Genomic DNA, 27,574 nt, shown 5'->3' with positions numbered 1-27,574 from the left:
GACATTTTTACAACGTTTATTGGATTATGAATTTATAAATTCAAGGACTCAGAGGCACATAGTTTGAAAGGCCAAGAACACCAAAACTAATTAAGTCACAGAAATCAGAATATTTATGGACGTAACACCAGTAAAAAATAAAAATCACATCCAGACTAAAAGCAACACCTCTTAAAGAGTCATCCTTCAAAGTTAGCATAATAAAAAGTTCTCATTTCCCTCAAAGAAAAATAAATCATCCCACCTACCAAGCTAGAAAAACCTATTTACAGTTGTACTTTGATCAGAAGTATCATCAAGTTGTGTAATACAGCCACTTCTATTCTGCCATTAGAATTTAACATTTCTTTCAAAGTATAGTTGTATTTACAAATGCATAAATATTGTAACTCTGATCTTCATTAAGATTTGAATGAAAAAAGGTTGTTAAGTCACAATACAAACGTGTTAGTGGAAAAGTAGGTGCATTTCAATATCATTCTCAAAGAACAGGTAGCCAATACTTCTGATAAAGCTCAAGTTCATCAACGAGACCAGGTTTTTAAGTTAGGTTAATGAAGACTAAACCTCTTCTGTGTTAACTCTTTACATCGGTTTCTTCAGTCGACTTTCACTACGCTGTATATTTTGGTTACAAACCAAAAGCATGCAAAGAATCCAATTGTCCCTAAAAGAGAGAAAAAAGAAAATGACATGTTAGAACACTGACACAGGAGACATTAATTTCTATCCATAGTTTATAAGTCAGGATGTATGTATCTGTGATCTGCTGTCCTTAGCCTTCAGTACATCAATCACATCAGATAATGGAAAGTTACAGACAGTACTTGGACCTTATAGGCATCAACTACCCTGTAACCTCTCATTATTTTCAGGAGCACAACAGATCATGTGGAACACTCTAGTAGTAAGATGTTTCTGTTTACTTTTTTGTTCTTGTTCCAGTATGCTGCAGTCCCACTCCTTCACACTGCTCCATTTCACCCTTTCTCAGTGACTACTCACACACACTTTATCTCATCTGCTCAGCTGTCAGAACATTATTATGTTTAATAAACATAATAACATCATCAGAGTTCCCATTACTTAGCAATACTTTAAGGTCTTGGAAAACTAGAGCACTACTTTTATTTCTCCATAGACTGAGTTAATACAAATTCTCCATAGAATGAGTTAATAAAAATTTCAAACCATAGTGTAGTTACCACACAACTTGTAGTCCTACTGAAAACATGTGTTACATACCTTAAAAACAAACACTTCTGAAATACTTATGACAGTCAAAAGGTATACACAGATTTGAACTAAAATTGGAGGATGAAAATCATTTCCCTGATTATTTATTATCCTTCTAGCAGAAAAAAAAAAAAACAGAGGCTTCATCCCTTCTTTTTGTGTAACTCCAAAAGAAACTTTTAACAAAAATATTATTTTGAATGTGAAATAGTTAATATAGCTGGGATTTGTTAATTTAACTGGATTAAATCAAAATTCAGTCTCAATCAGAATGATACTGGATTAAACAGCAGCTCAGAACACCTGTTACAGGGACCTTAATTTCCCACAAAAACTAGGACAGGAAAAGAGCCCTGAAGATTATCTGATTTCTGCCTAAGTACCTCTTCTAGAATTCTATCCTGAACTTATACAAGGATCAAAGAAGTTCATTAGAGGAAAAAACTTCCTTTGTTTTAGATTTGGTAAGAGGGGCAACAAAAGTTGTGTGGTAACTTGTTGTCTATCAAAGCTTGAAAGGAACCATGAATGATATCATGGTCACTTTTTTTCACTTTACGCTTGCTAAACTACTGATGTTGAAGTGATTCATTGACTGTGATACGTAGTTGTGATCCCAGCTGTGAATCAAAGATTTGTCATGTAGCTCCTGGTACTGTGCCTGCTGAGTCTGATCAATGACCTGGAATGCAGTACGGATGCAAGTGCCTGAAGCATGTGTTACACTGACATAGCAGCAGGGCATCGTCAAAACCCTTCCTCCCCAGCCTGACAATTCTTCACAGATGAGTAAGCAGCAGCAGAATAGTTTTCATACAACAATTATGATTTTTTCTTTTTAGCTTTTTTATCATCCTGACATGGGAAGGCAGATGCCTTTGGGAGCAGTTTTTGCTAAATTGCTAATATGTTCTTTTGTTTTAAAAAAAAAAAAAGAGAACTGCCTGTACCTTTACTCTACCTCTGATTTCTTCTGTAAATTCTTATCTCAGAGCACTTCAGTAAATCTCAGAGAACTGAACATAACCTGCTTTTACATTCATATCAACCTAAATGGACATAATTCTTCTCAAATCTTAAGAAACAGGATTATTTCCCCAAATTAAAAGGTAATTTGCACTTAATCTTGAGGGAATTAGATAACAAATTGTTAAGCACCGTGTTTTAGAATTCTGTGTAATTAATTGCCTCAAGTGTAACCTCCCCTGATTTCAACACAGAAATTGAAAATTTAAAAAACCAAGAGCATACAGACTGAAAACTGAGTTCTAGTTGCACAGGATGACTTGCATTTCCACTGTCCCAATTACAAACAAATGACTGCCACAAAAAGCAGCTGAAAGGGGCTGAGAATAAACCACCTCATCTTTGCATGCTTATGAACCTACCCTAAAAATTTGCTGGCAGGTGTTGCACAGCCACTTGGTCAACTGAAAGTGAACACGTGAGCAAAGGAAAAAAGGGGATGCAGTGGACACATCTTAATGCCTCTAGACAATGCCATGTGACATGACTGACTCGAAAGAATAAGGGCAAAAAATGTAAATTATAGGGGTATCTGAGATGCAAAAGGCAGCTAAACCATGTCTCAGCACAGAAAATTATTGTAAATCCCCTTTATCTTGAATGAATCTGCTCCAGAATTAGTGCACACATCCAAAGTGAACAAAGGAGACAAGGTAAACACAATTCTGGTTTTGGGCAAAACTGTTTTACTATTACAGGCAGGCTTGCTGAACATCTGTTGGAAAAGCTGGTGAAACTAAATTAATTGACTTTACACTTATGTAAGGCCTTTCTATTTTTCACACTACTTTGTAAGTCTGCACTGCATTTAAAGTTGATCTGCATACAGCAGTACACATTCATTTCCAGTTGAACAACCACACATCCTAGGATTTTTTAGTTCAATGAAACTACCAGTACACCCAGACCAGAAGTAAAGGTTAAGAGAAAAGCAAGGTGAGAAAGAAGAAAACCTGACTTGCAAACTGGTACAGAAATGTGAATAAAAGCAGAGATGCATAAATTACAAACTACCTGCAAGCAATGCCAAAATACATTGGACTGACTTAAAATGAAGGATGGAAGATAAAACTGACAACTTTTGGGACACAGCTTGATCACTTTTCAGTGAGATTATATAATGCACTCAAGTCCCATTTCTTCCTTTTAAACAGGCAATGACCCAAGAAAATCCTTGCAGGCCATTGCTCCCATTCATCATCATCTGCATTCAGTCCACAAACAGCTTCAATATTTTCTTAGCTGAAGTGGACATGTCTTTGAAATATTCAGTTATACTTAAAATGAACACCATTCTTAGTTCTTTTTTCTTTTACTATTTTTGTTCTCCTAGGTTAAGTGGAAATGAAAATTCTACTTAAAAGTCATAGTGAGATTTGCATTAAAAGCTCTGATGACAAGCCCTTTGTAGTCTAGGAGGCCCCAAAAGATAGTATCTGTGCACAGATACATATCCAAGACTTTGGAATCATTAAAAGTCATCATCAACATGAGGCCTGAAATTATTTAAACCATGGATCAGTTCAAAGTAGTCTCAGAAGTACTGCTCTGTAGGGCAGAGTATACAGGGATACACTGCATTCTGCTGCAGCAGAACACAGAATTTTTAAGATCTTTTTGAGGAATTTGCAGTTGCTGCCTTCCTTGCACCAGTTTGAAAGGAGACTTCTTGCATTTTCACTGCCATTTTCCCACCCTAAACAAGGGCTATTTCTGTCTGACTGAAGACTACAATGGAAAATTTTGTGACCTCATCTCAATTACTGAAGAGGAAATTGAAATGTAGCACCTAAGACAGATGTATTTTCCAAACACTCACAATGAAGATTACAAGGTTCAGACAAGACTGATAAAAAAAAAGTTAGAGAAATTCTGTCTGCTTCCCATGCCACTTCAATGCAATTGTGATACAGGTAAATACATCCTGGAAGAGAGTAAATTTAAAAAAAAAAAGGCATTCTTTGTCTACCTTTATTCCTCTCTCTTCCTTCCAGCTATTCCAAAAAATGTGCTGCTTTTATCTTGACACTGTAACTTTATACTTGATTGTGTGTGATTTGAAGTGTGCTTCTCCAAAGACAACTTATTTTTAAAAGCTGAGTTGGTCATATGACTATCATAAAAATAAAATCTGGAAAAGTATTTATCACATATTTGTAGACCTAATGACAGGCCACACTTCAAGTTAGCAGTAGTTTCGCCTCATCCTCATTTATCTCTTTTATTAAAGTTTGTAAGCACATAGTTGCAATATGCTACACCTGGAAAAAAATCAAAGGCATACATAAATTTATAATTCTGTATCAAGATCAGTTTTGCCAAGGATTCTACTGTGCAAAACTAAAGGCAGATTCAAAATTTAAAAATCAGGTTGAATACACTTACCCGTGAAAAGGAAGAAGATCAAAACCATAATCATGGTATAACCGAAGTATAAAATGGTGCTAGCTGTTCCTGTGATTTGCAGTTTAGAAAAGAAATAATGTATTGCATATATTAAGAAATAAACTGCAGTGAAGCCACTAGTGAGAAATGAACGCCACTGCCAGTGATAGTCCTAGAGTGAGAGAAAATACAAATGTGTGAGAAATATTGTGCACACCTCTAGCCCACTGATCCTACCAGGGAATGCAGAGCTACCTTCTCTATTATGACTTTATCCAAAAGTAAGTTTTTGCAGGTTTTTTTTATCTAGAGGGAGAAGAACTATATATAACCAATACTGCTTTAATAACACCATTCAAAACTAGAGATAAGTAACCTAAAGATCAATAGCAAATACACAAAATCCTAAAATCCCAAATAAGCCAGGTGTACTTATTTCCAGACACAGAGATTTTTTTTTTCCCAAGGCTGGGTATGTCCAAAATGCACTCTGACTGAACAAAATTAATAGATTAATTTAGCACCTTCAGAAAACAGGGAGCGAGAATCTAAAGATGTGCCATCTGACTCAGGAACACCCAGTGCAAGGTTTTAATATTTCTTACAAGAGTTGGCAAAAGTAGCCTGCTTCACTTTTTAAAGACATAGTTTAAGTACATCTCATCTAGCACTGGTGTTCATGTTGAATTCTGGAATACTTATTTTTAATTACAAAAGCATTAACATTTTTGGAAGCATTCTTAGAACATTATCAGGTTTGAAAACGGGGGAAATATTTCCTACCTCTGCACATAGATGGAAGTAGCAGAGCAATATTGTAGCCTCAGAACATGTAATAACCAAAATAATGAATACCAGAAACAGGAAGCCAAACATGTAATACATCTGGTGGGACCTATAAAAGGGAGTTAAAAAAAAAATTTAAATGGCCATTGTGCTATTATTATTTCTTCATAGGTAGTAACATCACCTTCACCTTAAGTATTTTCCCTTCCTATTGAAAAACTGTCAATTGTGCAGCCATACAATTGACTAATTTATTTTCTAACTAAAGAATAGGAACCTTGGCAGCTTGGTCTGAGAACACTAAGAAAGCAAGGCCAAAGCTTGCCCCTGTTTGGGATTTTAGAGAAAGAAATGACTAAACATAATGGTGAAATCACAGTTCCAGTGAAGTCAGCATGACCTCTTCCACTGACTTCAGAAGAACCTGGATTTCACCTCACATTTCAATCAAAGGGGCAAAGCTCCAAAACAACAAGAAACGTCAAATGCTGTAGCTGTCTGTGTTGGGTAGAGGCACCTATTCAAGGTTCAGAAACAGTTTAACAAGATCCAATAACTAAATTGTGCCAGAAGGAAGACAAATTCCTCACAGTAGATTAGTTTGTCAGTGAGCTCACATCAAAATTCACTTATATACTGCACTAGTCTATGGGGCTTTCTTTTTAAAAATCATTACTCTTTTTTAATAAAGATTTCACAAGAATTTGTTCTTGGTTCTTTTTTTTCCTCCCAAGAGTAGTAATAGTCTTCTAGCCTAATAACAACTACCAAACAAATCTCAAGTTGATTTTAATAAACTTTACTACTGTCAAGTAATATGCTATATATCAGCTTCAGAGCCACTTCCACATGAAGTCACAAGAGTAGCATGAGAAAACAACAAACTATCTGAAGGTAGGTCAGCTGTAAATTGCTAAGCATATCACAGCCACCTCTCTGCACACGCCAACAAGCACAACAGGCACCGAGTACCATTAAAACATAAAAAAGATACTAACATTTAAATAGTATTAAACCAGTATGGTAACAATGCATCCCCAAATAATCCGGGAAAGCATATTGAAGAAAACTTTCAGAAAAGAATTATCACTTTTTTATGACAGAAAATTCAATTTATGGTGAACTTACCAAATACTATTGAGAATGAAGAACAACTGTATAAAGATACATCCAAAAGGAAGAATCCCTCCCATGATAATACCAGGTAATGGCTTTGTATAGAACGATTGCTCAGGAATCTGACGTGGAATTTGATTTGTGCGAACAGGGTGTTCAATAGCCTTTTAACAAAAATAACAAACAGCTAAATAAATTAAGTATCAAACCTTTTTGCTTTCTTTTTGTAATGACTGGTGGCACAAAGTCTACTCTTTATTTTGAGCATGTGCATACCCAGCTACACTACATTTGCTTTTGCTCCAGCTCAGTTACCAACACCTGCCTGGCAAACTTGCTAAAAGACAGCTCTCACTGAAAACATAGTGATAGATATTTTGGACTTCCATTTCAATGTTTGCCTATCTATCATTTGTTACAGAGCCTGAGCTGATTTACCATATTTCAGCTGGGGTAGTGGTGGTGCAGATTCCTGCTTTCACCTTCTAAAAATTCCTGTGTGTTGTCTTTCAGGATTTACTTAAAAATTGCACTAGGATAAGCTTACTGAAAGGACTCCATCCAGCAATTTAATCCTAATTCAAGACACATGCATGGATCAGCATGGTGAGAGAAAACAATGTAAAGCATTGTAAGATACATGCATACTCTCTATCTTTTGGCTTTCATAACAATTACATCAAAAGCATCAACAGATACTTCCTTTCTGATTTGATTTTCAAGTTCTTGTGACACCTACCACATTGCCTTATTAGCTTATCAAATCTTCCTTCCTTAAAAGAAGATGTACACACCTGTACAATGCAGGGGAACTTGATGGAATTTCAAAATGGTTATCAGAAAAAGCCCACTGAATTAAAAAGTGCCTACTAAAACAATATTCTCTGAAGGTATTACAAGAGATCTACAGAGAGACAGAATCCTGGCTTCCTGTGCAGGAGAAAACCCACAAATGTATCTGCACTTATAGAAATTTGTTTGTGGGGGACAGTAAACAGATTTTAAGAAAAAAAAAGAAAAAAAGAACCAATCTCATTATTTAATGATTTGGTCACCAAATTATTAAATGTTTGGTCACAAAGAGCTGTCATAAAAATACGTAAAATTGATTGGTTTAGGAGTAAATCAAAATTAACGTCTGCCAAGCAGAGATAACCATTTACAGAACACTTATGCAAACAGATTTCACAGAACTCAAGCAATTTGATCAGGGAACATCCTCAGTACGGAGGGCAGACAGGAACAAGAAATACATGACAAAACCCAGAAATGCAGAATTTGCTTTCCCTCATGCTTGCTGGGTCAAGTACTTGTTTTAGTATATGAAAGAGATGCTAATTAAAATAAAAATGCTCAAATCACTGATTTATCTGTAGCAATCACTCAATTAAGCAGAATGACAACCTAATTTGCTGCAGAGAAGTATCACTGCCACCAACCATGTGTCACAGCCTTGGAATACCAAGGCTGGTTCTCTAAGACAGTTCTAAAGCAACTGAACTGAAGTGGAGCCAACAGTGCAACTAGCAAAGGTGCTACCTCAGTCATGGCCTGTACAGAGAAAAATATTTGTGTGTGTTTATGTAGGTATACACTTAAAAAAACAAATTCTCAGAAACACTTACGTTTTTCTTAAACCCAAAATAGGCACCAATAAATGTCAGTGGTACAGATATGCAAAACCAGAGTGCCAAAATAGCAACCAAGGTACCGAACGGAATAGCTGCTGAAGAGCCTTCTCCCCAGAGAATGAGGTTCATGATAAAAAAATCCGCAAATACAATTCTGAAAAACACAGAGCACACTTAGAGCACAGAAATACTTCTGAACATTCAGTAACCTTGACAAAACAATGGCACTGTTTTGAGATTTTAGCACGAATCTCTGCTAAAACCAAATGACACACGCAAAATATGAAAACAAAGAGATCAGACAAGCAATTCTTTGTTAATCTAGTGGGACTGAACTCCAGCAGGCACTGACGTTCCAACTAAGCTATTTCAAATATATGCTTGTCTTAATTACACTTCAGGGTAAGACTGCTTGCTGTGATTAAGTGGAAAAAATTATCAGAGTGGTTATACATTACATGACACTATGTGAGACTGACTACAGTGAGGTCAGAATAGTGCAGTCCAGAGAATGAAAGAAAACAATGAAAAAGTGGGCCTCAAACTTACTGCTATCATAATGCCTTTTCCTAATCAACCTTTTCATGTGGTGAGAGTAAACAAACGCTTACAAAAAAAAAAAAAAATCTAAGGATGATATGCCACTAACATACTCATCTTTGTCAAAAGCACCATGATACTCTTGGAGCTCCCAGAATAAAGGGACAATGTAAGATTTACCTGTATGGCTGAAACCTAAAAAATTAGCTATGCACATCAGAGAAGCAATAAATTCTCTTAATCATGACAATATTCTCAACTTACCCAGGACAAAGGAATGATGTCAGCAGGACATTTGTTTTCCATTTCTCACCTCCAAATGCTGTATATTAAAACATTTGACAGACATTAAAACATGTATTAAGCTCAACTATTAATTTTCCAGTCCATTTACCTGTTATACTTAACTCGCAAATACTCAAATCATGTGCTATCATGCCCAAAACCAGTAAACTAAATATTCAGTAATAAAATTGGATTTCCTTATCCTATTGCTTAACCACAGAACTTCAAAGCAAAACATCTCAGACCAAGGTCAGGAAAGGTATCCAACTAAAACTGTGTTTCTGATGACTTTATCTACTAAAAAGACGAAGCAGATTTGCAGTATTGCTAAATCTTTAAAAAATGTTTTAAACCTGGAGTGATTAAGAAATTTAAGCTTTCTAGCATTTGACTGCAGGTTTCAGTAGGTAAAGATACATAAATATGTGAAAACCAAGCTTAACAGTTTTCTTGAAATAATTCTTGCCAATGAATCTTACAGAAGTCAGAACTAACACGCTTACAGAAGTAGTGATGTTTTCTTGAGTCTTAGCAGCATTAAGCAGTGGTGATACCAAAAGACCAAAGATAGTTTTTTTTAAGAAAATCTTTATGAATTTGCACTATGCTGATAAAAATTCTAGTCAATATACTTTCAAATGAAAATATCCTGCTGGAGTGCAGTGAAGCAGATAATTTCAACTGAGCACTGCCATAATGACATGCTTCTTTATTTCAAGAGTCAGAAGTGATTATGGTTAGAGTGATTTTAATTAAGTTTCTATTTCTTCACAAAAACTTGGTAAAATGTGACAGCAGTTATTAAGATTAACCATTTAATTTCAACTCATGTTTCACTTTTTAAATGCAATTTTGAAAAACACCCCAATTTTTAAAATTGGATATCCATTTCAGTTGCATTTTGTTTTATGCATCACATTATTTTTGTATACTATTAAAAAAATCCCATTCATGTTTACATGCTCTAATATAGGGTATAAACCACTTCCTGTTATAACAACAAAAATGTCCCTGGATCAGTCATTCACTATCTTAGTAATTAAATACAACATTCAAGTATCAACTAAGTGATTACCAATAAATAAAATATTAAATTTTATCCTTAAAAACTACATTTCCACCAAAGACATAGGATTCAATTTACCACTAATACACTTCAAAATATCCTTCAAAACACACAGTATACACCACAATATCAAGAATAATTCTATCCTCAATTATGCTCTTCGTACTAAAATTTCCTTCTGTTTAAGTCTTAACTGGCTTGGATATTAGGAATACTTCATTTTCATGTCACCACCACTATGCAAAAAACTCCCTACAAGATACAAACTCACTTTTCCCACTGGTTTTCCCCACATGAAAACTACAAAATGGTAAGAAAGAAGACCTCCAGTATCTACTGCCAGGCTGAAGTTCTGAAATAAACTTCTCCTGTAGCCCCATATATTCACAACTAAAAGATCCGTTTCTCTCAAGTCAAAAAACCTTTCACCTTGAGTAAGGTAATTAAAACAAGCTGTATGTGGAATGCCATGCTTCACCTTAAAATAAATCAGAGGATACAGGAGTAAATCATCTGAGGCTGGCAGACAGACAGGTCTTGAAACAATAGCTGGGATCAGTGAGGGAGCACAGTATCAACTAACTCCTGTCAGGGGCCCAGACACCACAGGGCTGACTTCCACAGCTACAGAACAGTCCTTCTCCCCGTGCTCCAGACACTCCAATAAGCATCATTCTCCAAAATAACTGGGAGCTAGCTAAAAAGAGGTCACCAATCTCAGGCATGCAAGAACTGAGGTTCACAATTTGGGGCTGCAGGTGTGTGTTACCAAGCAACATCCACAGCTAAAACTCAATGCAGGTTTACACAGTGCCCACAGTGACAGGAAACAGAAGCAGAAAACAGTCTGATGTCAAGATGAAATGACCTTAGTACTACTATTATTTAATAAATTTCACAAATACACAGCAGCAAGAGCAATTCAGGGTCTTTAGGCATGACTACATCAAAACCAGTGTAACTATGTTAAGTGCTCTATAGATATATATATATTCTGTTTTTAAGGTAAGTACATTTCCCCACATTGCCCTGAGGGAAGTTACAAACAGTGCAGCAAAATAAAACTCAGTTCTGTAATGATAATTTATGTTAATGAACTTAAGCCTTTTCATTTTCAGTAACTATTACTCACATTTGTAGAATCTGGCAGCAACATAACCGGCTGGAGTTCCAAGCAGCACCCACAAAACTACAGCACAGGTCATTAGAGCTCCCCTGTTAGCAGGTGACAAAAATCCCAGGCAAGCAAAAACTGTGAAGCAGAGATGCACAATTTTAGAAATGATGTTAGAAACCTTAGACTATATGTTTGACTTAAAGCCAGTACATCAGCTGTCTTACAATCTGTGTGTACTAAGTTGCATGTCTACTACATCAGCTCAGCTGTTTCTAATGACTTTAATGAGATTTCTAGACAAAATGATACTGCTATTTTTACTAGCACCATGCAGTGAAAAATCATGTACAATCAACTAAATCCTCCCCACTTTACTTACACAGGGTAACAAAAGTCATTATTAAGATTTGTGTGCCAGAGCCTAGGAAAACTGACAACAGCATTCCTTTTCTTGGGGGCCTGAAAATATCACCATGAACCAGTTTCCAGCCAAATTCTTCTTGAGCATCTTCCTGTAAAAGAAATACATCTATTTGAATACAGTAGATTGCAACTTAAATAGCCTGTTACAGTTACACATTTAACTGGAAAAATTACATTCCAAATAAATTTTAGGAACTACATTTCAGGCTTACAGTGGAATCCATTTGATTGTATCTTGCAATATCTTTATGGAGTGTCCTCAACATAATCATAGCTACCATTCCAGACAGAAAGAGGACAATCACCAAGGAATTCATAATACTGAAAAGAAAAAAAAAAAAAAGAAAATTAATGAAAATCATCATTCAAACTGCAATGTAAACACTTCAGTACAATAAATTTCCTCCTTACCTAAACCACTGGATGTGAGTGTGAGGCATGGATTCCAAAATATAATCCCATCTTGATGCCCACCTGATATTTTTTTCTTCCTGAAAGAGTAAACACATGAACATCAGATACAGTCAGTATCCAATTCATACATTTGAAAGCTGATGTTTGTGCAAATCAATCTTAAATCTTGTGACTAACTGAAATTTCAAGTTCCATGCTTTACAGGGAATACTTCAATAACAGCTACCTAGAGCAAACCTAAGATCTGACCATAGAATCTAAACCAAAATATTTTCTGAATTTGAACACTTGTGTCTTCTTAAGACATTAAGGCTTACCTAAACCAGGACACCATTACAAACAGCTTGTGCAGGACAGGTGGGGAAACAGAACTTAGCAGAGGGAAGCAAATTATTCCTCCAGGCATTTCAACAGATTAAACTTATTCAAAATGAACATTCATTGATCAAAAACACTTCAAAAAGAACATTTCTTTGTTTTATTTTGCAGAGTAAACAGGAAAAAAGGAATAGACAGTGTTAATCAGGTGAAGGTGGCCATTAAACAAGCCAATTAACAAAACTGGCTAGGTGTCTGACAGGCTGTTATTTCAGTAATTTCTAATTTACAAGAACAAGAGTGCTTTCCAGTAAAGCCAGATTTTGAAAAAAATCCAGTGGGTTAAAAAATGTAGTCAACATCACAAACATAGTTCACTGAGATAACAAAACCATGTCTCAAAGGAAGCAACAAATTTCTAAACCAGTATCAATGACTCTAGGACAGAACTGCATTTTTCCTCATACCTAAACTGCCTTTTTTTTTCCTCTTCCTGAGATGACCTGTCTGCCAACCCAATAGAAATTCAGAAGATTACCTCCAATTGATGTAACACTGTGCACAAGACAGGCACACACACACAGCTGGGCATGTCATTTTTAAGGACAAACAATAAAATAATATGAAGCTGAGGTCACTCTTGATTACTGACTTCTCACAGGTTTCCAGAAGTACTTTCTTTTCGGTATACAAATTCATTTCAGCACCACAACTGATATAATTTCTCAAAATATCATTATATAGTATATACATAATATAATCCCTCCTACTTCTTATACTATTTATTGTATTTTGAACTCAGAGTGGAAACAGTTTGAGAAGGAGTAGGGAAATTTGATAAACAGTTTGTCCAGCAAACTCCATCTACAGAAAACCAAAACAAAATCAAAACCTCCCTCTCTTGTCAGCAGAATGAAAAACATTCAGCTATCACTGCTGCCTGCAGTGCCTGATATACTGCTCCTCTGCTTTTAAATGGAGAGTAGTAGAACAAAGACCACCAGCTTCCTACTCTTTTGAAGGATTCCAGGGGAGGAAGACCTTAAAGAGAAGGCAGCTTTTGCAGCAGGAGGGCAGAAAACTATCAGCTCCAACCTACCTACATGAAACATACAATTTCTCAGACTTAAGAACTTGGATTGAAAAATAATCTACCAGACAACCTAGGCAGATGTGGAAAGTGTGACTCTTAAAAACCACATATGTGTTTCACATCTACTCTGTATGTGTTGGTATGCAAAACTGTAATGTATGTGGTTAAATCCCAAGCCACCTCTGACATTCCAGTTCAAATAAAGTTTTAAAACTACAAATTTATTATTCTGAGCCAATTTTAATTGTCCATCTTTATAATTCAGAGTACTAATGCACGATTTTAAGAGGTAACCACCACAGAAATCTTAGTACTCACATGAAAAGTAACTGAGTATGTGTAAGCAATTTTGACTTCTCCACTGGCCTTATTACTTATATCCATGGGCACTCCTGAGCAGTCGGGGTTGTCTGGGTGAGTATGCTTGTAACTGCAGGGAGACAAGACACACAATGAAAGCCACTTCACTGACAACATTCTTAAGAAAGAATTCATTCATCTTAGAAAAGCATACCAAGGATTCTTCCCTTCAATATAAGAATTGTACTTAATGTCTCATAAATTTCAGGACTCATAAGGAACATATCCTAAGCTCAGGAATTTCTGAAACTTAAACTTCTTAAACAAGATTTGTCTCTTCTAAAAAGAGCACAGTCTCTAAAGCAGAGTACCAAAAATGAAAGAAGCCTTAGTATTGCTATGAACTTTCAAAACATTTTAAAGTTACACCACCAGAATTACTAACTTCTCTCAGGAAAAAATACTTTCAACTGAACCAACAATGCTACAAGCTCAGTTATACCATGAAAGACAAGATGCTAAGAAATAACACAACAGACACCAATTGTGCAAAAGCCACACAGACACCAGGACAACTGATGAGTGTAGCTGTGAAATCTTTCTATACAAATCCTGATTGTTCAACAGATCAAATCTTGCACTCCAGTCAAGCCTGCAGCAGGCACTGGTGTCCTGTTCTGATACAAGACAGAATATTCCCTGGTAGAGAAATACATGCATGCACACACACACTCATCACACCCCACCAACACTTACAGGTTTTATTTCATCTTTTCTTGGTCCAAGTAAGAGAAAGTGCACCAAGGTCCATCAAATTACAAAATTACATTACACTGTCCTAACTACACTACATCAATCAACAGGAGAGGTAATCTGCAGGTCACATATCTGAAAGCACTTCTGACTAGCAGCAGGTTCCCAGATCAAAGCAAGTGTCCTGGGATGGATGACTTTTTGAAGACAAGTTACTTTCAACTACTAACCTTTTTGGTTCAAGTTTAGCAGCAACTAGTCTTGCTCCCAGAGCTTCATTCTCCACAACATGGTAATAAATTTTTATGTCAACATGGTTGAAAATATAAAAGGTATCCTTTTCATGAAATTCTGACTGCAATGAAGAAAGGTTATATTAAACAAAGAAAAAATACAGACATCACAAAGCCTTAGACAGAAGTCTGCATAACAGAATTTTAGACTGCATATCGTTTTTCTGTCAAGAAGTTCTAAAATATGAATGTGAGATACTGGAAATTATAAAGACAGTAAGTGCCTTCTTGCATTAAAAACATAAGTTAGAAAAGTTAAGGCTAAGAACGGTCTAGTAAAATTGAAAAGTAGAAAAATTAATTTAAAATATTTAATATATATGTATTTATTAATCAATTTAACTGAAGATGTCCTATTTCATTTAAGTAGCAACCTGAATAGATAACTAAGGGACAAGTTTTGTTATTAGAAGCATTTCACAAGCATTAGGTATTTTAAAACAAAGAGTATTTTTCAGAAATTAAACAGAACCTCCCAAGACGATGCAAATAAATGCTCCCTGTGGCAGAACCACCTTTGAAACCAAAATGGCACAAGGATGAACAGCAAACAGCAGCCAAGAATGCCAAATGCAAACCTCAGGTGAAGGGAAACATCACCTTGGAATTTAGTTTGCTTAAAAGGTTGTTAAACTCACAAGTAATTTAACAGCTATGTCTACTGAAGTTCAGTTAGAACCTCTAAAGTGCTCTCTTCCCGCCCTTTCTACAGAGCAGCCCTAGTTATAAGAATAGTTACATAAATGAAATGTTATTCTACAGTACATCAGTTATTTATTCAAAGGTTATTTTCCTTTAATTAAAAGCAAGCCTTAAAATAAGATTAAAATAATATTGCCAGATTACATATTTGATCATAAATGCATCCATTCACATGGAGACCCTGACACCAACTCATTATGGAGGCAATTAAACAAAATTGGCAACCACAGAAATTGTTATCTGTTGGTAAGATCTATTAAATAAAACCAACCATTTTGAAAAATCCCAAAAACCTATCCCAAGTTCTCAGTGACCTTGCCATGGAAGAGGCTGTGGTAGTCAAAGACTTCCTGGACTTTCTGTTGTATTCTTATCTCCATAATGCTTTCAGTGCACTTATCTGGATCTCCACTATATGATCTATCACAAGAGAATCTTCTTCCATCAGCTCCCAGTTTTAGGAAAAGCAAACCTTCCAAAAGTACACAGAGGTACAAACACACCTATGCAAATCTGCTTAGACGAAAACACCTCTATCCCAAAAAATGTCAAGTCCAAGCCTTCAAACATTTCCATTTCTTAGGCAATGAAGGATGACCTTTACCCTCCACATGTACTGAATATTATGCATGTTCACCCCCTGATCTTTTAGAGCTCTTCTGTACTATGAAGAATAAGAGACAAGGTTCTTAGGCTTAGATCAGGCTTTCAATTGAGGTACTTGCAGAGACCAAAACACTCACCTATCTTTAGGCAACATGTGTTCTTAAAACAGCAAGGACTCACCATAGAAACATGACACAGGAGAAATGCTAGTCTCTAAATTAGTAAGAAGTAATATATATCAAAAAATATATAATTGCATAAACATACATTAATAACACAGGCATCTTTTGGACGGCCATCTTCTGTAATGTAACAGCCAATAGGAAAACCAGGATTACAGAACCTCTGGCCATCTTCCACATCATAACACCATGTCACAGGCATGTTGTCCACAATCCTGTAAATGACATAGTGACACTTCACCATTTTTCAAAATACACAGTGTAATGGAAACAAAACCAGATTAACATTAATCTACTTTGCTATATTCATTACTGGAATATTAACTACAAGAATAATACTACCCATGGAATTGCAATGATTGCCAATCCAATTTCCAACCGAGTTACAAGCGTGGAGCTCTTCAACTGAAACCACTCTATTCACTGCACTGCTTCATGAAGTCCCCATGCAAAAACAGCCCAAAGCCAAAAACTCACCTAGTCCAAATTTGTAACAATTTAATTTATTATTTTGTCTTTAAATAATGGCCAAAATAACCAAATTTGCTGAACCAGCTAAAATTCAAGTTTAAGACAAAACAATTTTTTTTAAAAAGGCTACATCACAAATTATTAATTCTCCAGCTTCCTCATTGCAAAATACATTTTTCATAGCACTCTTGAAACTTTTTTTTTTGCTATTTAAATGAATTCCTAATCATTAACCTCATTTATAGCTACCAAAGAGTATGCAACATTTTAATTAGTTGATTTGCATTACCAAAAAATTGTAAGCCATCAAACAACTGTTTTTGTAAGAACTCTCAGGTCTGAGAGAGTCAGTGCCAGCTGGCTCCAACACAGACTCCCTGCTGGCCAAGGCCAAGCCCATAAGTGACCAGAGGCAACACCTCTGGGAAACAGATTAGGAAAGGGAGAAAAATCTCTTCACAACAGCATCTGCAGCTGGAGAGAGGAGTGGGAATATGTACAACTCTGCAGACACCAAGGTCAGTGGAGAAGGAGGGGGGAGAAATGCTCCCGGCACAGAAGCAGAGATTCCCCAGCAGCCTGTGGTGCAGCCCATGGTGAGTCAGGCTGTCACCCTGCAGCCCATGGAGGACCACAGGGCAGCACATACCTGCTTGCAGCCCATGGAGGACCCCACATCAGAGCAGGTGGTTGTGCCCTGAAGAAGGCTGTGATCCCATGGGAGACCCACACTGGAACAGGCTCCTGGCAGGACCTGTGGCCCCTTGGAAAGATGAGGCCACTCTACAGCAGGTTTGCCAGGACCTGTGAATCCACACCTGGAGCAGCCTCTTCTTAAAGGACTGCATCCCGTGGAAGGGACCCCCACTGGAGCAGTTCCTGAAGAGCTGCAGCCCATGGGAAGGACTTGCACTGGGGAAGTTCATTAAAAACTCTTCCAATGGGAGCAACCCCACACTGGAGCAAGGGCAGTTGCGTGGGGAGCCCTGATCCTGAGGAGGAAGGAGTGGCAGACAAAATGTGTGATGAACTGACCACAATTCCCATTCCCTGCACCCCTGTGCAAAGGAGGTGGTGAAAACTGCAAGTGAAGTTGAGCCTGGGAAGAAGGGAGTGGTGGGGAGAAGGAGTTTTAAGCTTTGGGTTTATTTCCCATTACCCTTCTCCCATTTGGCTGCTAATAAATTGAACAGAATTCCTCAGTTTTTCCCATACCAGTAGTTGATGAGTGATCTTTCCCTACCCTTATCTTGACCTTTTTGCTACATTTTCCCTCCCCTGTCCACTTGAGGAGAGAAGTGACAAAGCAGCTTTGGTGGGCACCTGGTGTCCAGCCAGGCTCAACCCACCACACAGCTGGACTCAATGATTTTAGAGGTCTTCTCCAACTCAATCAATTCTGTGCTTGTATATTTGAAATTTTATCTCCATAATGTATGCTAGAGAGATTGCTTGCTTTTGTTAGTGTTTTCATCTCCTAATCAAAACAAGGCAACATTAACATATTGCAAGTAAGTTTGGTTTGGATAAAAGCTTTCCTTTGCATCTATGCAGCAAAGACATCCTGAGCTGCCTTCAAGCAGCAGCAATGCCAGAGCAAACTGGTAGTTTAAGAAGCAAATCATTTTTCACAGCTAATCTTCAAATTTAAAATGACTTGAAGAGATTATACATGTGGAGCAAATATGCTATTCAACAGTGTTCTTATATGTCTCTCAAAAACATCTGGTGATGAACATTGTCAGCCAAGATATCAGTATAGCTGTTGAGTCCAATTCAGTATGTCAATTCCTAATCTTATTAAGTGGCTTTTGAAACCTTAGAAGTATTTTGCACCATCTGTGTTCCCCAGGAATTTCATGATAAATTGAAGCCGGATAATCACCCTCTACTGAATCCTCACTTATGCTACCTTGTTCATCCCTGTACAACATACCTCTGTACCATACTCCTGGAGCATGCATCATTAATCACAAAATCCAGCCACGGCCACATTGTGAAGCTGTGGCTAAGGAGGACTAACAGACATAACCAAGGATTTTTCACTAGTCCCTAAGTTTTAGGGCAGTGGGCAGGAAAAAAAAATATAGTGAAAATGCAATTAAAAGAATTAAGAAAAAACCTAAATTTCAAGGGAAGTTTTCACACTGAAAAACAGAATTATATCTTACTTAAACCTCTACTTGAATACACTAAGTATATTTTTAAAACAATTTAATCTACAGGGAAAAAAAACCCCAAAACAGTCTGAAGTACTTTTTTGTATGATTAATTTTACACAGTTCTGTTTCAGCTTCTATCAGCTTAAGTTATGGGCTTTTCTAAAAAAAATTAACTTTTTTCAAGCTTTGTAGTCTTAGGAAGCTGTTTTTAAGTTACACACCAAAACATACACAACCTTTTATAGCTGAGTCTTTTATGCCAGACTCACATGCATGACTGAAATTCAAAGTGGTGCAAATATTACAAACATATGCATATTTAAGAGGAATACAATCAAGTCCAGCATGTTTGAAGCTCCACTTGTTTTAGCATTAGGCATATACACTTCAAATCCTTGCAAAAGTAGCTGTATATTTCAGAGTTTCTTTACGGCCTCCTTGTTCACCTACCTGAACACATGACTCTTGCCTGTGAACCCTGTGGACATAACCTATCAAATTCCTACTACACTCATTTTCAAGAGGCTCCCAGAACATTTACATCAGCGAACACAGTTTATCCCCACAAAGGGATATCCCATATCAGTTCTTGAGAGCAGTAGAAAATGCACTTGTTGCCTTTCCAGCTGTTTCAAAATTGAAGGAATGGAACATAACATTACAGAAAAACAGTTAATGACAGTGGCAACATTCAACCTGCAGTTTTACTAAAATACCCAAAAAGTTTCAATCCAAATAGATGAAGACCAACACACTTGTTCCCATAAAGCAGGAGGCCCATATTTGGAATTAGAGCATACCTATGAGTGACATCAATGAATGATGCTCATGCATTCCTTGCTAAGACATGCCTCAGGTACTCATGCCCAAGTTGTTCCTTCTATTCTTGCACCTGAAAGCTGCTGTTGGCAGAGCCTGCCAACACATCAAGCACTAAATAAACACTGATAACATGGCTGGGACATTTCCAGTGCCAAGACTGAGCCTGCTGATAAACATTTCACAGCTCTTGGATGTGGGTGCAGTGTTGGGAAACTGAATATCTGCCTGAGATTCAGCACACTCATTCAGCCTTGCCCCACCCTTAATGCCCATCTGACAAGGATTCAATGTCAGAGCTCAAACAGAGCTCCAAGGTCAATCAGATGGTTACAGAGAGGCCCAGAGAACAGGAAAGGACCAAGCCTTTATGCATTCCTCAAAATTATTTCATTAATTAGTTTTCCTTGGCCACCTTTCCCTTCCACATCCATAGAAGAGAAACAAACATTGCATAAAAGAACTGTTGATCCTGTCTCCTGGACACAGCAATTCAAGGTGAGCACAAGGGCTCTCAAGGAAAACAAAAATATAATAGCAAAAGAATAAAGATCCTGTAAAACTTTTCTCAAGCTAAGGCAGGACTAACTTCCACATTTACAGGTGAAAAAAGCAGCAGTATCTTACAGTAAGCACAAAGCTTTGTGTTTAGAAACAGATTCATTTCCACTGCTCCTAATGCCTATCCTTCAAGTGAAGGAGTTCTTTTTTATGAAGACGACAAACAATATAAGATTTTATGCAAAAGCAGAAGGGGAAGAAATTAGGTGCACATATCTATTGTTCCATCTATTAACTTGCAAATACAAAAGTATAAACTAAATTATCACCAACATATTACATTAACCAATCTATGAATTTTAGACTTACCAACTTACCAGTGATGTTGATAATTCAGTAGCATACTTTTTTTCAAGAAGTCTAATTTCTGTTTTTCTTCTGGCTTTGTGGTATCATATGTTTTTGTACAAACAGTTTTACAGGTCTCCTTCTTGTTGAATGTGAACTAAGAAAAGTGAAAGACTCATGAGCAAAAAGGTTGTAACAAACTGTCTTATTTCAGTACATAACAATTTACCCCATACATTTCATTGCCTGTACTATTATAATGAAAACACCTAACAAATTACTGAGACTAGGTACATCAACCCTCCAGAGGAGGTTTTTATACTGGTGTGTGCTCTAAACCCCTCCTGTGCTCACTGTAGGAGCCCTCCAGCAAGAGCTCCTTGTTTCTGACTAGCACACATTTTCTGCCATGATTTACCAGATAAGTGATCTGACCTCTCAGCACCCATGCTGGCACAGGCAGCTTCAACTGGAAGCTTTCTCTCCAACTACCTCTGTAGAATAGCATGTGAGAGCTTCAGTCAGCAGGACAGACCAGCAAGCTAACACCATTTATAATTCTTCCATTTTATGGCTGCAACATTTTCAGATCTGGTTCTAAGAAGCAGGAGTGCTGAGCAGCAATAATCAGGTTTTGTCAGATCCCAAAGAGAGAAGATAACCTGCACAGCACTTCAGGCTACAGCCCCACAATGCAGAGCACACAGTTACAATTAGATTAAACTGACAGATTTTTATCGTGTGGAATTTCAGATGCTGAAGCTTTCTCAGATAAAGCCTCTGTGAAAATCATCTTCAAGATTCTGATCTCCTTTGGTTACATTTGAATGCACACATTACTGTCAGGGAACCAACCCTGTAAGGAGATGGTTCTATCCTCTCCCCAAACAAGACTTGGCCAAGGTTTTCAGATGGACGCTTCTTTCCTTCTGCTTGACAAAAGTCAAACCTGAATTAGAGAAAAGATACAAAAATGAATAAAATATTCTCAGCTGCAAATAATGTTCCCGAATCAACATGTTCATCACAAGTGAAGGAGCTATACAGCTTTCCCTGTAGACAACAGTTTCTTCATTTAACCTGTGAAGTGTGAAAATCACTATCCTGGTTTGAGAATAAACCAGATGAAACAGAACCAACATTGAAGTCTCCTCATCAGCTATCTCAGAACAGTGTAGCATAAGTTTCTTTGAGTAATCAGAAGTTTCCTATTTGAACAGGGATTTTAGACAAGAATTAAATCTTCATCTAGAGTTTAATAATGACTCTCAGAAAAAAAAGCATGCAGGCCAGATTCCAGAATTTGAGGAAAAATAAAAATAAAAAAGACAGAGACAGCTCCCTTACAACAAACACTATTAAACGGTTATTACAGTTTTATTCAGCAACACATTTAATAGCACATCCTCCACATTTTTCCAATCTATTTTTAAATATATCACATTAATGTTCTTTAAAGTGTAGACATAACTGATGCTTAAGCTCTTCAATATTAACAGTCAAAGTACTATTTATAGCAAAAACTTTACATAGTTGTACCAGGCACTGATACATTTCGTGCACTCCTATGGATGCGTACAGAGAAAACATTTAACACCTCATTAAGATAATCGATGGGATGTTGGCACCTCATTACCACTTTAACTCATCTGGCAGCGGCTACTAAAGACAGAGGTAATACTTTGATCTACAGTGACAAGTGATGCAGTAAAGTATGATATATTTATACACACATATTTTAACCTTACGTTACACTACAACAGCGATTCAACCTGCATGAGGGCCTATAAATCCATGCACTGAAGTTATGAGCAGAAAACTGAGACAAAGGAAGGAATGTAGGCATCCATCTGCTCACTGAAAATTCTGTATTTGTAAACTTATGTTAGCAAAATAAATAGCCATGCCTCAGTGGCACACTGCTGCAAGAAGTACATAATACTATAAGGTAAATGAAATCCATCTTTTTGGAAGAACTGACAATTCAAATGGCACAAATGGTACCATATACTTACGCAGTGTATTCGTAGGGGAGCACAGACTCCACTGAGTCAAGCCTGTTCACAAACAGCTCGATTCCAGACTGAAAGAGCAGAGATAATCAGCAGTTACATTTAAAGCACTCCTTCAATTCCCATGGATATACAAAATTAGGTTTGTTAGAATAAGGTTAAGGAAAGCTGAAAATGTAAGATTTGTGTAATGGTACATCTTGATGTGTAATGCACTGTATCTGCTAGGAGCACAAGTAAGGCACCATCTCACCATGACAAAAGCAGTGACCACATGACAAAACCACTTAAAGGCTAACATAACCATTCCAATTACAAGATAGCAGGAAATCATGCACAAAAATAATATCATTAGCACAGCTGCCAGTGTTTGAGTTTAATGTACCAACTCAAGTCATATTAGTTATCATCACAACTTTTGTGTAATAGAAGTCTTAAAAGAACATGAAGGAAAGTGCAGATGAGACCAGTACTTCTGTAATTAAGGATGCTCCACAATTTTATATGTGTAGTAACTATAAACTGAACTATGATCATTTAAACAATGCATTCAGACTGATATATTTTAAGTTTAAACAGAATCTCTTTTCAATGAGAAGGCAAGGATACCCACATTTACCCTCCTATAGAAGTTTTTCACTAACTCTATCAATTTGGGTAAGAACCTGAAATTCAGTTTACTGTGGTTTCAGACTAGTTTAATCAATAGACATTAATTACAGATGGGCTACTCCACTTCTGTTGAAAGGGAAAGGACTCTCACTCTTGCCTCTTAGTCTCAAAATCCCTTCCCTTATCCTAGTCTTGCAGTTCCAATAAAATTCAAATGTTTGCCGTACACTGCTTTTGGCAGTTATCTGCTTGCACAGTAAACCAATCTAATGGACTTAAACAGCAAAAGACTTAAACAAAAAAATTCTGAAAAGCAGCTCTTAGTATCACAGCAGGCTGTCCTCACTTCAGCTGGGACAGAATTTTCTTTTTTCTTAGTAGCTGGCACATTGCTGTGTTTTGTATTCAATGAGTGAATTATGTGATAACACACTCAAGTTTTACTTGTGGCTAGGTAGTGCTTACCCTGAGTCAAGGACTTCTCAGTTTCCCATGCACAAAAAGCTGGAAGGGAACACAGCCAGGAGAAGCTGACCTGAACTGGCTAAGGGGCCACTCCATACCATGGAATGCCACACTCAGAATACAAACTGGGACAGTTGGCTGGAAGGGGATGATCACTGCTCTGAGATGGGCTGGGCATCCATCAGTGGGTGGTGACCAATTGTACTGTGCAACTTGTTTTGCCTGGATTTCATGCCCCTCTCTCTCTCTCTCTCCCCCTCCTTTTCATTAAAATTATTATTATTTTTTCTATCACTAGTAGTATGAGTATGTATTTTTTTTCAATTAAAATGTTCTTACTTCAACCCACAAGTTACTTTTCCCCCCATTTCTCCTCACCATCTCACTGGGGTCAGCAGGAAACACACAGCTGTGTGGTTCTTAGTTGCCAGCTAGGGTTAAACCACAACACAAACTGAGCTGCCTTACTGTGTAATCAGACAAAAGCTGAAGGGCAAAACAAAGGTGAATGCCCTCAAGAGCAAACCCTCTTCCTTTCAACAGCAAGCCATCTATTTTCTTACCAACAGAAGAGCATTTCCTCCCTATCAAAATTCGCTCAAGTTTAGCCAAACCAAGAAATTCTGGAGGAAAAGAAAAGCCAGAAATGTTCACATGTATCTGTAGCTCAGATACTTCAGTTGGGTACTGTGTTTTACTGATAACTCAGCTGTCCATGTGCAAGTCAGGATACAGTCCTGGGAGACACAGAAGTTCTGTGAGCTGTTAGCATGACCCACTAAATGAAAACACACCTTCAGGCTCAGCTTTCCCCTGCCCTAAGCCATGCAGACTGCCACTCACCTCTGGGGACTCTATGCTTGCCATAACTCTGTAAGTCACTTCAACTCCCAAACACAACAGGAAACTAGACTGGCAAAAAGTTGGATAGTTTCCCTGCCATGCTAAGCTCAAAAGCACAACAAGTAACACAGCTGAGTCAATGCAGAGGACAGGAACACATTGCCCAGGGGAAGGCAGCAATGAAATCTCTCACTCTCAGCAGCAGCAGCAGGGAATTAGACTGCCTCAGCTGGCCACAGAACCGTGGCCTTAAATTAGCTACTTTCATCAGAGGAGATTTACTGAATGCTGCAATTTTTCCTAAGAATTATATGCATTACTGCAGATCAGCACATTTGATAAACCATTTCCATACAACACCAAACCCTTTTTGGAGCAATCAGGATTTTTTAAAACTGAGTAAGGATTCTTAATCTTTAAGCAAGAATTACTATTTCAGTCTGCATAGATCCCATTCCATTTCTGATGATTTTCTTACCAAAACCAGAAGAAGCAGCCAAACTGAGCTTGCCCAAGCAGATTGGCAGGAAACTTGGAGAAAGGGGGAAAGCCACAGGTCTCACTGCTCTTAGCTACATGCCCTGCAAACAACATCTCATCCCAGCTCACCAACACAGGACAGGAGATAACAGGGATCATAACAGACAAACAGTAGGTACTGACATCTGGATCGAAATCCTCAGGCAGAGGAAAATGCACTGAGGTTGCAATTAACAGTGATAACTGCAAGAAACCTGTCCAAGGAAGCTTCATTTTATCCACTTACATAAATATGATACAGCAATAATGCAATCATATATTGTTTCTCTTTACAAGGAACCAGAGTACATTCAGCTGCAGACTACATGGAGAGAATGAGATGTGAAGAGTGCTTTAGACTTCTCCATATGCCTATGTCTAATGTGGAAATTGCAGAAAGAATTTTTGCACTACTGCAGCTGTTGAGGTGCTCAGCTGCCTGCTGGTGGAACTTTTAAATTACCCAAGTACCTCATGTCACATTTATTAAATGATAAAATCTCAGGAGAAGACAAACATTTTGTATGTGCTTTATGAGGAATAAAAATGCAGAGATATCTGAGAAAGATTACCCCATAAGTGTCTCAGATTGGTTACAAAATATAGTAGGCCATGATGTCCACCTGACTTAAAAAAAATAAATCTGCCTTCTACAAGCTTAAGACAGGAATAATCCAAACATTGCCATGTTTTTCAGGGATGTTGTGAAAAAACACAAACTGCAGCTTGAAAGCTTAAGCCTGTATTTGAAAAAACCCCATTCCTTAAGAGGGTGGTGCAGCACTCTAACAGGTCACCCAGGGAGGAGATGGCTACTCCGTGCTTGGATGTCTCCAAAGCCTGCCTTAACAAAGGTAGAGCTGAGTTGATCTAACGTTGACAAGAGTGGTGCTTTCTGCCCTCTCATGCTCCATACTCATGAGGCTGCAGTATGTGACCTGCTGAGGTCACTTCCAAACACCATTTCTGTGGTCCTGTAAAAGAATGTCCACAGGACATTTTACTACTACAACTGAACAGCCTTCATTGTGTGCTTGGCTTATTCCCAGCTCAGCTGATTCAGGACAGCAGAAGGATAAAGTCAGCACATGGTATTTACCAAAAGCATACAGTTTTAAGCAAGCTCTTATTCTGAAGAATTATGAACCAGTGTTTCATGCAAGGCAGAAGCTGAGAGCTCAGAAAGTGCAAGAGAGCTGCTTTCTGTAGTAGTAAGACCATGGATCGTAAAACTGATTAGTCTTGAACTTTCTCATTCAAGTATTAAAGGACAGTGTGCTGTAACTTCCATCACAGCAGCAGGAAACAACTTCAAAAGGTGCCCCATAGGAGCAAAGATGATTTTTCATCAGAGGAGATTTGCATTAATGCTCCCCCACCAATATCCTTACAAATGAGTTACTTGGTTATGCAAACTTTGCTTGTCCCTTCTGCAGACATGAAGGTAAGTTTAAGCTTCACTTGACACTCCAGGCCCTGGCAGCCCCTACACTTCAGGTTCCTGCAGCCAGGCAGACAGAGCAAGGAAAGTGTTACGGGATGTTTACTCTGCTATCTGCTCCAGTCGCCAGCTGCTCGCTCCTGCCAAGAATCACACACACACCCCTCGGCATGACCTGTCACTGCCATCCTTACTTGCTGCAGCTTCCTGCAGGGATTCGGAAGGACCGAAGCGATAACAGACCGGAGCTTCCTACTTTGCTACTTGCCCGACGTGGCCGTAAGTCACAGGATGAGCCGACAGCTCTCTCCTTCCCTCGCAGGGATCGTGGTCCCTTCCCAGCAGGCCGGAGCTGAGCCAGGCAAGCACCTCTCCATTCCCCTGGCTCATCAATTTCCGTTTCAAGGAGCAATGACCATAAACTAAATTACAAGAAGTTTCACCTCCACACGAAGAGGAACTTCTTTACGCTGAGGGTGACAAAGCAATGGAACAGGCTGCCCAGAGGGTCACGGAGTCTCCCCCTCTGGAGACATTCACACGCGTTCCTGTGTCACCTACTCCCGGCGACCCTGCCTTGACAGGGGGGTTGGACCGAGGTGTCCCAGAGGTCCCTTCCAACCCTAACAATCCTGTGAGCAACTTGAGCACAGCGGGAACGGAACCACGCTCGGAGCCCCGGCAGCCACAGTCCCGGTACGGCACGGCCAGGCGGCTCCAGACCCTCCGGACAAACTCCACTACGCAGCCCCGCGGCAGGGGGACAACACCCAGGCCGCGCCGCGCCCGGGCGGCCTCGGGGGCCTCCCATCAGCGCCCCCAGGGCTCACCTTGCACTCGGGCTTCTCCTTGCCGGCCTCGCAGAAGTTGACGGGCGCCAGGCCCGGCAGGTAGAAGGCGGCGGCGGGCGCGGTGGCCGCCGCCAGCGCGGCAGCGATGAGGAGAAGCGGCCGCAGAGCCATGTCCGGCCGGGGGAGCGCGGGGCGGGGACCGGCGGGGCCGGGGTCGCTGGGCGGCAGCGGGGCCGCGGCTCCGTCTCTCACCCCCCGCGCGCGCCCTGACGCGGCAGCGCCGCTTCCGGCTCCCCCCTCGCGCGCGCGCGCGCGACA

At 38.6% G+C, this 27,574-nt stretch overlaps 1 protein-coding gene across 1 annotated transcript; it reads right to left on the bottom strand.

Annotated features, from left to right (window-relative positions):
• On the bottom strand, window positions 1–27,574 carry TM9SF2 (transmembrane 9 superfamily member 2). Its single transcript, XM_074535662.1, has 17 exons — window positions 27,296–27,574; window positions 22,589–22,656; window positions 21,429–21,522; window positions 20,603–20,730; window positions 16,358–16,487; window positions 14,720–14,844; window positions 13,755–13,866; window positions 12,023–12,102; window positions 11,824–11,932; window positions 11,568–11,700; window positions 11,204–11,323; window positions 8,985–9,042; window positions 8,175–8,334; window positions 6,562–6,713; window positions 5,431–5,542; window positions 4,648–4,819; window positions 1–667 (listed from the first exon to the last, which is right to left on the bottom strand). Exons 1-17 carry the CDS (start codon window positions 27,425–27,427, stop codon window positions 600–602), a joined length of 1,953 nt encoding a protein of 650 aa, XP_074391763.1. The 5' UTR covers window positions 27,428–27,574; the 3' UTR covers window positions 1–599.

The sequence above is a fragment of the Zonotrichia albicollis genome, chromosome 2, assembly GCF_047830755.1.
Source record: "Zonotrichia albicollis isolate bZonAlb1 chromosome 2, bZonAlb1.hap1, whole genome shotgun sequence".
Taxonomy (NCBI): domain Eukaryota; kingdom Metazoa; phylum Chordata; class Aves; order Passeriformes; family Passerellidae; genus Zonotrichia; species Zonotrichia albicollis.
The sequence above is the reverse complement of the archived record's forward strand: the minus strand, read 5'-3'. Positions and strand labels throughout refer to the sequence as shown.